This window comes from Alosa alosa, chromosome 21, assembly GCF_017589495.1.
Source record: "Alosa alosa isolate M-15738 ecotype Scorff River chromosome 21, AALO_Geno_1.1, whole genome shotgun sequence".
Taxonomy (NCBI): domain Eukaryota; kingdom Metazoa; phylum Chordata; class Actinopteri; order Clupeiformes; family Clupeidae; genus Alosa; species Alosa alosa.
This window is the reverse complement of record NC_063209.1, coordinates 6,940,328-6,953,360: the sequence shown is the minus strand read 5'-3', so window position 1 is coordinate 6,953,360 and position 13,033 is coordinate 6,940,328. Positions and strand designations below refer to the sequence as shown.

At 41.6% G+C, this 13,033-nt stretch overlaps 2 protein-coding genes, 1 long non-coding RNA gene and 1 other non-coding gene across 4 annotated transcripts in view; 3 read left to right on the top strand and 1 right to left on the bottom strand.

Annotated features, from left to right (window-relative positions):
- Window positions 1-1,033: 1,033 nt before the first annotated feature.
- On the bottom strand, window positions 1,034-3,248 carry c1galt1c1 (C1GALT1-specific chaperone 1). Its single transcript, XM_048231600.1, has 2 exons — window positions 2,931-3,248; window positions 1,034-2,246 (listed from the first exon to the last, which is right to left on the bottom strand). The coding sequence occupies exon 2, from the start codon at window positions 2,232-2,234 to the stop codon at window positions 1,275-1,277; it is 960 nt and encodes a 319-aa protein (XP_048087557.1). The 5' UTR covers window positions 2,235-2,246; window positions 2,931-3,248; the 3' UTR covers window positions 1,034-1,274.
- Window positions 3,249-3,952: 704 nt separating this feature from the next.
- LOC125286488 lies at window positions 3,953-5,856 on the top strand. Its single transcript, XR_007192189.1, has 4 exons — window positions 3,953-4,025; window positions 4,782-4,832; window positions 5,019-5,061; window positions 5,308-5,856. It is a non-coding gene; the product is annotated as an uncharacterized LOC125286488 (long non-coding RNA).
- LOC125286992 lies at window positions 4,502-4,704 on the top strand. Its single transcript, XR_007192271.1, has one exon. It is a non-coding gene; the product is annotated as a small nucleolar RNA SNORA74 (small nucleolar RNA).
- Window positions 5,857-11,190: 5,334 nt separating the features above from the next.
- Window positions 11,191-13,033, top strand: part of fgfrl1b (fibroblast growth factor receptor like 1b) — a 24,228-nt gene continuing 22,385 nt past the window's right edge. Inside the window, exons 1-2 of the mRNA XM_048232370.1 lie at window positions 11,191-11,407; window positions 11,526-11,609. Of these exons, the coding sequence (XP_048088327.1) occupies window positions 11,537-11,609 (73 nt within the window). The 5' untranslated portion in view covers window positions 11,191-11,407; window positions 11,526-11,536. The remainder of the gene's footprint in view (window positions 11,408-11,525; window positions 11,610-13,033) is intronic.

Here is a 13,033-nt window from a genome sequence, read left to right as displayed (position 1 = left end):
CTGCTGCAGGTTACACTGATCAAGTAGTTCCAGTTTAAAAGGCCTTCATGTCATTCAATCATTAAGGTAATGTTCAAAAACACTAGAATATTTGAGGCATCACAATGTTGTAATTAATATATCTAAACAACCTAGTTCAGCAATTTTATTGGGACTGTGTAATGTTGAGAGTGGCTGGTGACAAGAGCAACAGTTGATCATTATGCAGAGCACTGTACACCCCTAATGCAATGCACTGTTTTCTAGGTCATAGCAGTTCAAATATCTGCCTGTTTTGTGAGTTTTATCTCTTACATGCCACCAAATTATATTGCTTACTAAAAGGAAGACTTGACAGTACGACAAGTGACATATGTAAAAATTCATTATCATCATTATGGTAACCTGGAAAGGTCTTCATTGTCCTGACATATTCTCATTTAACAATACTTCCTTATGTAAATATTAAAGAAGATCAAGTTGTGCGGTTCCAGGTAATTGTAATTGTTGTAATTTGTCTCTCTACAAATAATTTATCAAATCACAGGTGATCTCACAGACCTTGTTACAGTGTCATGAATGCTGAAAAGTTCACAGGTTTTGCACATATAAATGACAAGGGTTATGTATAAGTAACTATAAGTATATATACTTTTTTGATCCCGTGAGGGAAATTTGGTCTCTGCATTTAACCCAATCGGTGAATTAGTGAAACACAAACAGCACACAGTGAGGTGAAGCACACACTAATCCCGGCGCAGTGAGCTGCCTGCTACAATGGCGGCGCTCGGGGAGCAGTGAGGGGTTAGGTGCCTTGCTCAAGGGCACTTCAGCCGCAGCCCGCTGGTCGGGGCTCGAACCGGCAACCCTCCGGTTACAAGTCCAGAGTGCTAACCAGTGGGCCACGGCTGCCCAAATGTGCCTCAGTTTCAATACTAGGGGTGCTGATTAAGCCTTAAAGAAGTAGGTTCAAAGGGTAATATGAAAATGTACAGATGATAAAATAATTACAAAAATAAAAGTACTTTAGATATAGGATTTGCCCTCTCCTGACCCATTCTCACATTGGTCCCTTTAATTTGGTATGAAGGTTTTTTTTTTTCAACCTCCAAATGTTACAATATTATACATTCCCCAAACAATCACAGCAGCTGATCTCTGTGGATGCAACATTCTATGCAATCTGACTGCATCATATATGTGTAACAATCCCTCATGGCCCTACAGCATCCAGGCCTAATGTCACAGGACCTGTCTTATTTTCTATTACAAGGCTGGAAATAAAATAACATGAATCAGTCATTATCTGACCCCTTGGGAGGCAGAAATATCATCGAGTCATGGAAGTCATGTCCATATGGCCGGAGCCTGTAGACGCCGTACATCATGACCTGCATCTGGCTGGGCGACATGCCGCTGAAGCTGATGGCCATGTCTGAGCAGCAGCTCTCCAGCACTTTGTCGGGGTGCTGCGCGATGCTCTCCGTGATGAGGGCGTTAATGCTCTGGCTGTTGAAGAGGCTCACGCGCCCGTGCCCTCCCCCGCTCGGCGGCGCACGCCGCATTTTGAGGCAGATGGCCAGCTGCTTCTCCTCGCTGACCTTCCAGAGGCTGCGACTCTGCTCCGGGCAGAGGTCATCGCTCTTCAACACCTCCATGAGCCGTCGCAGCGCCTCGTAGCTGAACGCAATGCCGCTATCGTATTCCACGTACTCGAGCTCCCCGGAGTTCTGCGAGCGCCCCAGGTAGAATGGCTGAGAGGGGTCCTTATCCAGAATCAGGTATTTCAGGTTCTCGATGATGGCAAATGTGGTAGGGCGAGCCATGAAGAACCAGCGCAGGTTCCCAGCATTCTCGTACGCGTGCATCAGGGCCTTTCGGATCCTTGCCCACTCATCCTGCTCCTGCAGGTCAATCGACTCTAAGGCTTTGGAGGATTCTGAGCTGTAGTAGGCCGTCTTGTCACAATGCTTCGCCCAAGTCTCATTGACTGCTGCCCAGTGAACCAGGACCTTGGGCGTGACCATGATGGCGCAGTACACCCGCACCTTCTGGCTCAGTTCCAGCATGTGTGCCTCGCTCAGCAGCTGCATGTCCTTGTTGCTCGGTGCGATGACGTGGTGGTGGTGGTGCTCCTCTTCAGCATCTGGAGAGCTGGGCTGAATTGGGCTGAAACTCCCCATTATGGCAAGCAACAAGCAAAATACAGCTCCCAGTGCCATGCCCTTTATGAAGGAACTGCCTTCTGATATCATTGTGATAAAGTGCTGTAATAAAACAAAAACAAAATGATTTTTAACACAAGTTATCAAGTGTAAAACCAGCTAAACTAGGCTATACAAGTCAGCCTTGAAAGTTTTACAAACTCCTCAATGTCTGTATGTCTGACCTTTGTACAGATGAACAGTTTTGCTTTGTCTGCTATAAACGTAAATTGCATGACTCAGTAAAATATGGATAAATTCACACATAGTTGTATATGCCATTAGACTTGACACTTGTCCTACTTTTGACCAAATGATTCTGAGGCCACTTATTTCACATCCCTCACCTAACATTCCGTCTCCTGGCACACTGCGTGAATGCACATGTAACATTAACTTGTATATCTGTGTAAGTGTCACTTATCAACGAGGGTCAAAAACTGCCGTTTGAATCCATGTTAGTTCAAAGAAATATTGGAGTCAATTCAGGTAATGTCAATTTTGCTTATCCATCATATCCATTTCCACAATTACAGATTAAGACAAGTTCAGAATGCTGTTGGATCATCAACCACCCATTCAGAGGGATAGCACAATATTTTTACTTTGCTAAATTGCTCTCATATGATAGGAGAAGAAAAACTAAAAGTTGGAAAGAGTTCCTCGGACATTCGTTTTAGCAACTATAAATAAACGAAGAAAAACAAACAAAACAATGCATGAACGTTTGATTGCGTGTAACGTTACCTTAGTTGAAGACAGTAGAGAGAAAAGCACAAACGTCCAATATAGTCTGTCGTTGGTAGGTTAATGTTATGCTATCTAGCTGACTAAGTAGACTGCGAGATTACAACCATATGTCTGAGGTTAAATCAGCCAAAGCCAATGTCTATCGACGTCGTTTTACAAGTAATGTCATAATCACCGTGAAAGTACGATACCGCATTTATCTGACATACATTCAGGGATAAATCGTCGTATTAATTTGCACAGAACCAAAGCAAATATCCACCTTTCCTAGTTTCAGGTTCTAGTGTCACTACCGGATATAAATCCTTGCTTTCCGTCAGCCTGCTCGTGAAAGACAGGCGCGGCGCCCCCTGGTGGTAGCGTTATGCGAATGAATCATAGGAATTAATGTAGGCCTACATCTTTTGGGTGAAAAACACCATTAATGACACATTTACGTTAGTAAATAATTTAATAATAGAATTCTAACATGAAATTGTACACATAAGTTATAAGTATAGGCTACAACTGTTTCCGTCATGTCCTGACATTGTTAGGGTTAAATGCGTCTAAAATGTATTTTATTCAAGCTAAAACATCCTAAGATGGTGTTTAACATGTACTCCAAGTGTGACAGTGCTCAGATTCAAGAATAATGATTCCCTCCCCCCAATATTTTTAAAAGTGAAAATGTAGCATATGATTCTGATAGACTGTCCCATTTGGGGTAATTTTACTTTTCCGTGAAATCGCGAATAAAACACAGTTTTTGTTCCTTTAGTCTATGCGTTGTTCCTTTTTGTAAACCGCATCTGTGTTGACCATAGACAGTGAAATAAATGTGTGCATCTGTACTGCAAAATATGAAAAAATATATACGTGCATCGGAAAGTAAAACATGTGAAATGCTCTCAATAAGTCAAAACAACATTTTGAAGGTTTGGGCGGAATAATGCTATACCGACATGCATCGCTTGTAATGCTGGGATAAAGGAAGTAGCTCTTCATGTTGCACTCTATGGTACCATATCCCTATATAAATTAATGTGGCGTGGTGGGTGAATGTTCTCGTTGTGTCGTGCTCGAGGTGGGGAAGCGTTGGCCTTACAAATGGTAGGATATTTCTTTCATCCGTGTTCCTTGCATTACTTTTGCAATGTTAATCTCTTTAGTCCTATGTCGTATATAGGCCAAACAAACGATTAATTACCATGACGTTACAAAATGTGGGATTCTGCTCAGTAGCAACACGTTTCTTCGCGGAAACGTTAACAATAGGCTAATATGAAGCTAAATAAAAATGTACTCTAAGAGTTTTGTATCCTACGTAGTTTTGTGTGTTAGTGCTTAATAGTCTCACTTGGGCGATTTCATTTGGAGCATGTTAACCTACATTGAAAGACTCAAGACCACGTGGTAGGTGGAGACTAGGGAGGCTAGCTAACCTCACTACTTAGCATACTGCAGGGTGGTGGAGTTTTTTTTTGTAAAAAAATTTAAGTGCTTTGCACTCCATATGTAATGGGTTAATATAATTGATGTTGAATGGTTTGTCACTGCATTTTAATTAAACTCTTGACTTTGCGTCACCCAGCTATAGTCAGCTGTCCAGGCCTATACCATGCCTGAACAAGTGTTACTCTGCTGGGATAGGAAGGCACAGCCAGTTTGACTCTTCTTAGTTGCCACTGTTTTAGTGGTTTCTGATGTTGAGTGATGGCAGTGCTGTGTCCCCTCTGAGAGTGGAGTGTCCTACATGCACTGGGACTTTCCTAGTCTGGGGTCAAACATTCATTAATCTCAAATATAACCTACACTGAGTGGTTCTGGTTTTGAATCCTTATTGATGTGTTTATATTTGTATTTCAGGAACGATTGAATGTGGAGTGGTTATATTGCCCTTGCGTGGTGGTTGATCTTGTAAGTTTTTATTTTTTAACTGAATGCATTGCAATTTGTTGTTTGATTCCTGGATTGTGTGCTGTGATGTGCTCTCAACACATCATTCATATTAACTGAGGAAGAATTAATTAATTGAGCCTCCATTGTTTGTTTTCAGTTTGACTGACTGTACATGCACTAAAGGTTTTACTTATCTGGATGCAGGTTTATAATTGTTGCACATGTTCCTACTCAGGATCCGTAACAGGTATGTATGCTTTAACGGCACTCCATCTAGCCATATAAATTTGACCCAAGTTGATACAATCATGGCAACGGTCATCTTCCTTGCTGTGATCATTTAATCTTGGAACAATAAATCAGGGCTGGCACAGGTTAAAGTAAACTGTTTGCAATAATCTGACTTCAAGGCCTGAAACATTAAACTGTTAATTAATGGCTTTCTATAGATATTTTATGGGCTTTGTCTTAAACTTCTCTTGTACCTTCTTAGGTTTGTATTGGAAGCTTCTCACTTGAAGTCATGGAGACTGCATCAGTTGGAACAAGTATATCCTAATTATGTGGTTTTGGATTAATGGTGTAGATGAGATGATTATTCCAATTGGGAAGATGACAATTGTATAAATGTGACCTTGGGGGGGGGTGTCAGGATTTGGAGGGTTAGCTACAGCCAGTTACCATTCCAGCCTACTGCCACCATCTTATTTTTTTTTTTTGCCAAACTAACTCTAGATGGTGCTGTAAATGAGGGAAAGTGGGGGAAAAAAAACAGGGAAGCGGAGGCAATTTGTTATAAACTGATTAGAAGGAAAGACAGTCGAGTCAGTTTGCTGCACCCTTGTCAATGAGGTTTCTAAGGTTTGTTGCAATTTGTGTTCATAGCAAAAGAAAGATGCTAATGAATTGGATGACCATATGTTGACCGTTGTAACTGTCATGTGTGCTCATGATGTAACTGCTCAGTTTTCATTATCCTTATGCAACTAGATGATGGATGTTGATGTGGTTTTTGTCTTTTTCAATAAAAGGAGGAAATATATGACTTGTGTAACATTGTTGATTTGTCTATTTAAAAGTTCTTGAATGCTGAGTAAAATGCAACACATTCTATGTATAGTTGAAGTTCGTTTATTGTTTTTGTTCAGATTCTCTTGTGGTATGTATAGCTGTATTGGTCTTGCAATAAAATAAACTTGAAACATTCAAGTTTTATTTATAAAGCACATTTGTATGGAGAGTGCATTCTAAAGTGCTTCACGCGGACATCAAGACATTAAAAAAAGACTAAAGTAAACAGAAATGGTTTGGCATTTGCTTCAATGCAGCGCTCTTGGAACACTTCACACATAAATGAAAAGGCTGGACTGACTGCAACTTTTGATTCACTTTGACATTAGAATGTGTGCAGTTAGTGTTTATGAAATGCATGACCTTTCTCAATGTTGCTCACCTAGGCTCAACTACTATAGAAAGTTTGGCTGCAATTTCTGAAAAACAAGGCATTACACCTGAATTGAGACTATTCCGATTGTACTCTATAGTCTTTCCTGCTGCGTTGTTATAGCACAAGTGGTCATTAAACAGTCTAGAAACAAATTCATGTCAAAATGAATGAATTGGTGTGTACAGTAATACTGCATTAAAAGTCAGAGGCTCTTTGAGAAGCTAACAAGAGCTGAACACATTTACCAATGATGCGCCAACCTACAGATCAAAATCTTGGTGTCATGGCAACTTCTCGAAATAACTTGATTGTACAGATGGATAGGATATGCTAAAGTTTGATTCAAGGTGAGGGAAATGTGTACTGTAGATGTGAAGTTCATTTAATTTAAAGAAACACTGCTTTACCTTAAAATTATTACATCAAACTCATTTTGATGGTACACAGCCTAGAAAGATGTATCTATTCATTTCCTCCACACACCCAGAATGTCTGGTATAGCACCATGTAACTGGTGTACTGTGAAGGAAAGTGACCCTCATCCCCTTAAGCCCTTTAGCATCATGTGCTGGACAATCTGATAGACGTTTAAAAATTATGTAAAGATAAGCCTACCCGGTACATTGATAATTGATGACAAGGGGTAAATACTTACCAATAATGTACTGCAATGTTGGTGGTGCATGCCACATGCCTGTTGTCTCATGCTACTTGCCTACCGTCCCGTGCCAAGCGCTTACTGCCCTGCACCACTTGCCAACTGTTCCATGGGTTAGGGTTAGAGCGAGGGTTGTGGGGGTTGGACAGGGATGGATTACTGCACGGGCCTACCAGGGGTCAGGGGGCCCTGAAGCCCAAGCCATTGCATGGAATCATTGCCTCAATATCAACACATCAGGATGAAGGCTATGAATCTGATTGAATTAAAGTATTGGCCATCATATGTACCAGAATACAGGAAATCAGTTTTTAGAAGGAAAGAAAGACAGTCCAGTCAGTTTGCTGCATCCTTGTCAATGAGGTTCCTAACTGAAGGTTTGTTGCAATTTGTGTTCATACCAAAAAAAAGATGCTAATGAATTGGAGGACCATATGTTGACAGTTGTAACTGTCATGTCTGCTCATGATGTAACTGGTCAGTTTTCATTATCCTTATGCAACTGGATGATGGATGTTGATGTGGTTTTTGTCTTATGGAAATCACATCAAACAAATTAAAATTTGTCTGGGGGAGGACCATCAAAACCCCCCTCCCACATATGCGACAATTAGTGGGGGGCCCTTAATACATCGGGGCCCGAAAGTTCATAATCCGTCCATGGGGTTGGAATAAGTGTTGCGGGACAGTAGGGAAGTGGCACGGTACAGGGGGCAAATGCTGCTGTAGGTGAGTGGCGTGCGCCACCAACAACAGGACGCAGAGGAGTCGTTGGGCAACCAGTAGGTTGCTGGTCCGAGCACAGCTCCTCATGACCCTGTGAAAGTGTCTTTGAGTAAGTCACTGAACCCCAAACAATGTGCAGGTTGGCGTTTTGCATGGTAGCCTCTGCCAGCACTGTATAACTGTTTGGGTGTTTGTGAATGTAAAGCATGAAATTGTAAAGTGCTCGGAGGAGTAGAAAAACGCTATATAAATGTGGTTCAGTTACTATTTACATGGCTTTTTTTTTTTTTTTTAAGTTGGTGTGCACCAAAAATGTTCAATGAAAGTTTCAGGTGAGCACATGAAAGTTTCAGGTGAGCACATGAAAGTTTCAGGTGAGCACATGAAAGTTTCAGGTGAGCACATGAAAGTTTCAGGTGAGCACATGAAAGTTTCAGGTGAGCACATGAAAGTTTCAGGTGAGCACATGAAAGTTTCAGGTGAGCACATGAAAGTTTCAGGTGAGCACATGAAAGTTTCAGGTGAGCACATGAAAGTTTCAGGTGAGCACATGAAAGTTTCAGGTGAGCACATGAAAGTTTCAGGTGAGCACATGAAAGTTTCAGGTGAGCACATGAAAGTTTCAGGTGAGCACATGAAAGTTTCAGGTGAGCACATGAAAGTTTCAGGTGAGCACATGAAAGTTTCAGGTGAGCACATGAAAGTTTCAGGTGAGCACATGAAAGTTTCAGGTGAGCACATGAAAGTTTCAGGTGAGCACATGAAAGTTTCAGGTGAGCACATGAAAGTTTCAGGTGAGCACATGAAAGTTTCAGGTGAGCACATGAAAGTTTCAGGTGAGCACATGAAAGTTTCAGGTGAGCACATGAAAGTTTCAGGTGAGCACATGAAAGTTTCAGGTGAGCACATGAAAGTTTCAGGTGAGCACATGAAAGTTTCAGGTGAGCACATGAAAGTTTCAGGTGAGCACATGAAAGTTTCAGGTGAGCACATGAAAGTTTCAGGTGAGCACATGAAAGTTTCAGGTGAGCACATGAAAGTTTCAGGTGAGCACATGAAAGTTTCAGGTGAGCACATGAAAGTTTCAGGTGAGCACATGAAAGTTTCAGGTGAGCACATGAAAGTTTCAGGTGAGCACATGAAAGTTTCAGGTGAGCACATGAAAGTTTCAGGTGAGCACATGAAAGTTTCAGGTGAGCACATGAAAGTTTCAGGTGAGCACATGAAAGTTTCAGGTGAGCACATGAAAGTTTCAGGTGAGCACATGAAAGTTTCAGGTGAGCACATGAAAGTTTCAGGTGAGCACATGAAAGTTTCAGGTGAGCACATGAAAGTTTCAGGTGAGCACATGAAAGTTTCAGGTGAGCACATGAAAGTTTCAGGTGAGCACATGAAAGTTTCAGGTGAGCACATGAAAGTTTCAGGTGAGCACATGAAAGTTTCAGGTGAGCACATGAAAGTTTCAGGTGAGCACATGAAAGTTTCAGGTGAGCACATGAAAGTTTCAGGTGAGCACATGAAAGTTTCAGGTGAGCACATGAAAGTTTCAGGTGAGCACATGAAAGTTTCAGGTGAGCACATGAAAGTTTCAGGTGAGCACATGAAAGTTTCAGGTGAGCACATGAAAGTTTCAGGTGAGCACATGAAAGTTTCAGGTGAGCACATGAAAGTTTCAGGTGAGCACATGAAAGTTTCAGGTGAGCACATGAAAGTTTCAGGTGAGCACATGAAAGTTTCAGGTGAGCACATGAAAGTTTCAGGTGAGCACATGAAAGTTTCAGGTGAGCACATGAAAGTTTCAGGTGAGCACATGAAAGTTTCAGGTGAGCACATGAAAGTTTCAGGTGAGCACATGAAAGTTTCAGGTGAGCACATGAAAGTTTCAGGTGAGCACATGAAAGTTTCAGGTGAGCACATGAAAGTTTCAGGTGAGCACATGAAAGTTTCAGGTGAGCACATGAAAGTTTCAGGTGAGCACATGAAAGTTTCAGGTGAGCACATGAAAGTTTCAGGTGAGCACATGAAAGTTTCAGGTGAGCACATGAAAGTTTCAGGTGAGCACATGAAAGTTTCAGGTGAGCACATGAAAGTTTCAGGTGAGCACATGAAAGTTTCAGGTGAGCACATGAAAGTTTCAGGTGAGCACATGAAAGTTTCAGGTGAGCACATGAAAGTTTCAGGTGAGCACATGAAAGTTTCAGGTGAGCACATGAAAGTTTCAGGTGAGCACATGAAAGTTTCAGGTGAGCACATGAAAGTTTCAGGTGAGCACATGAAAGTTTCAGGTGAGCACATGAAAGTTTCAGGTGAGCACATGAAAGTTTCAGGTGAGCACATGAAAGTTTCAGGTGAGCACATGAAAGTTTCAGGTGAGCACATGAAAGTTTCAGGTGAGCACATGAAAGTTTCAGGTGAGCACATGAAAGTTTCAGGTGAGCACATGAAAGTTTCAGGTGAGCACATGAAAGTTTCAGGTGAGCACATGAAAGTTTCAGGTGAGCACATGAAAGTTTCAGGTGAGCACATGAAAGTTTCAGGTGAGCACATGAAAGTTTCAGGTGAGCACATGAAAGTTTCAGGTGAGCACATGAAAGTTTCAGGTGAGCACATGAAAGTTTCAGGTGAGCACATGAAAGTTTCAGGTGAGCACATGAAAGTTTCAGGTGAGCACATGAAAGTTTCAGGTGAGCACATGAAAGTTTCAGGTGAGCACATGAAAGTTTCAGGTGAGCACATGAAAGTTTCAGGTGAGCACATGAAAGTTTCAGGTGAGCACATGAAAGTTTCAGGTGAGCACATGAAAGTTTCAGGTGAGCACAGTTTCCGCGTGAGCACATGAAAGTTTCAGGTGAGCACATGAAAGTTTTATGCGTGAGCACATGAAACTTTCATGTGAAAAGATTTTTCGACTGCACACAGGAAACGTTCATGTGCTCACATGAAACTTTTACGTGCGCACATGAAAGTTTCACGTGCGCACATTAAAGTTTCACGTGAGCACATGAAAGTTTCAGGTGAGCACATGAAAGTTTCGCGTGAGCACATGAACGTTTCCTGTGTGCACGCAAAACCTTTTCACATGAAAGTTTCATGTGCTCACGCAAAACTTTCATGTAGGCTACCAGTTAGTAATGTAATTCTGGATTACTTTATTAAGAAGAATGAACATCCTCGATATATGCAATATTCTTACAAAGAATTTGTGATGCTATTAAAATTATGAATAAATGAGTTGTAGATATCTGACAAGAGATTTTTGGCAAGTAAGAATTGTATTGCATAGACTATAGGCCTACCCAGAGTGTTCCTTTTATGTCTAACACACTAAAAGTGAAGTAGACAGTCTTTGTTGATTGTGTTTCATGCATCTATTGTCCTGATAAAATGAGGGCAATTCGTGGTGTTAGCCAAGTAGCCTACCATAGGGGGGCGCTAGTACTTCAGTGCTTTCAGTACTTGGAGACGAACAGCCATGGAACTTACACGACTTTTTGATTGGCTATCACGAACTCCGTTTTTAAGGATGCTGAGTCCATACAACGACGTTAAGGGATGAGGCGGACCGAGAGTCATTCTGGTGATGAACAGTTACTTTACTTTTAAGAAGTGTTGCGTATGGGCTGCTATTTCGACGAAATCTAGGCTACAATCGTTTCCAAAGACGCGCGGCTTTAAACGAACTGAGCTATCCCCCTGTCTGGAAAATAATTTTGTCTTTTTCTGATTTCATTGGATTCCCGGACTTCCAGTTACCATCAACACGTGAGTCGTAACCTACGAGGAAATACTGTTTAGGCTAATACTGCAAAACCAAATAAAAGCTCCTTAGAACGGGTGTCAAATTCTGACGGGCACTTATCATTTTAACTGTTGCCGACAGGGTTTGAGGAAATGTACGCCACAGTGGACAGAGTGGTATTTTACCTAGGAATCCTGGTGCTTTTAATGTCATGTGAAGCAAGAGGTAAGCAAAACAACTGAATGGCATTTTACTCTGTGAATATGGTTATCATTATTGCACTTGGCCAATACACTGTATCGGACTTTGACTGAAGTAGCCTAACAAGAATAGGCTACTTAAAATATCTCGCTCAGGAGTAGCCTAGGCTGATGTGAAACTCTTTGAGAAGGCATTGCCTATTTTCCGACATTTGTGGAGATGATTTTAATAGTTTTTAATTAGTGTGATGTTTTGTTGGATTAGTCTACTTGTACTAATTTGGGGGTTGACCAGTCTGACACGACTATTTGTAAGAACTTTTCTACTTTGCATTGCAGTGTAATTCTGCTAACAGTTTAAGGTGGAAATGATTAATTTGCCCTATAAGCTATCGAATCATGTGGAAAGGTACGCTATACGACTAATGCAGCATAGGGTTTGAAGCTCGTAGAACATCCAACTCCGCTTGACCTGAATACCTGCAATGTTAAGCCTGAGCTACGTTGTATGCAATAGAATCAATATTTGTTTACAGTCGTGAAAACTTTTTGCTAAACATCAGTCCTTTCAGAGTTAAACAGACCACCAATATTACACAGTGTCCCCCCTTGTTTAATACATAAAGGAATGGTCAGCCGGTTTTAATGGTTGGTGTAAGGTCAAGTGCAACAAAATGCAAGTAAATTTGCTTATCAAAGTACCTCTATGTGCCTCGGAGACTAGCCTGGTGTTGTGGTTACTGACAAGCAGACAAACTGTCGGCTCCACATAAAAGTGGGTCCTTTCAGGGCATTTCTGTTGGCTTTTGCAGTCTGCAGACAAACAAGAGGGTCTTTTTCCCTGAGTGGCAACTGAAATTTAGAGTTTCACAAGTCTGAGTCTCCTGCCAAGTTTAAAAGTAATTTATTAAAATCAAAGCAGAGCTCATGACACCTACTGGGCTGTTAGCGTAAATCAGTGGAGCGCTCTTGCTTTCTTCTGAGGAGAGCTCTCACCCTGGCCCCTCTGTCCCACCACCCCGCTGGCTTGGGCCATTGGAGATGCTGTAATGTCCCCATGCAAAAGAAAGAAAACAATGTATTCAAAGCAAAACACCAAGTTCAAAGTGATTGTGAAGAAAAGGGCCCTGTTTTACATTCAGCAGTTGCGCAACCTTGCCTGTCCTTCATCATGCACTACTTTTTTCGGCCCCTCTTTGAAAGTGTAAGAAATCAGGATATGCAAATGAGGGAGATAAACGTCTAGCACAAAAACAACCCTAAATAGCCTCATCTCAGAGACCCTAACTTTTCTTGTGAATCACTACACTCAATGATGACCAATGAGTCAACACAGTTGATTATACGAGCAGCAATCAATCAGTTAGGTCGGGTGTGGAGCCGGTCACTGAATCACGTTAGAGTGCTGCGCAAACATGACTCACACACATGGACCTCTCCTTAAACAGT

Coding starts and splice junctions, on each gene's coding strand:
- c1galt1c1 (XM_048231600.1), bottom strand. CDS start 2,234: ATGATATCAGAAGGCAGTTCCTTCATAAAGGGCATGGCACTGGGAGCT.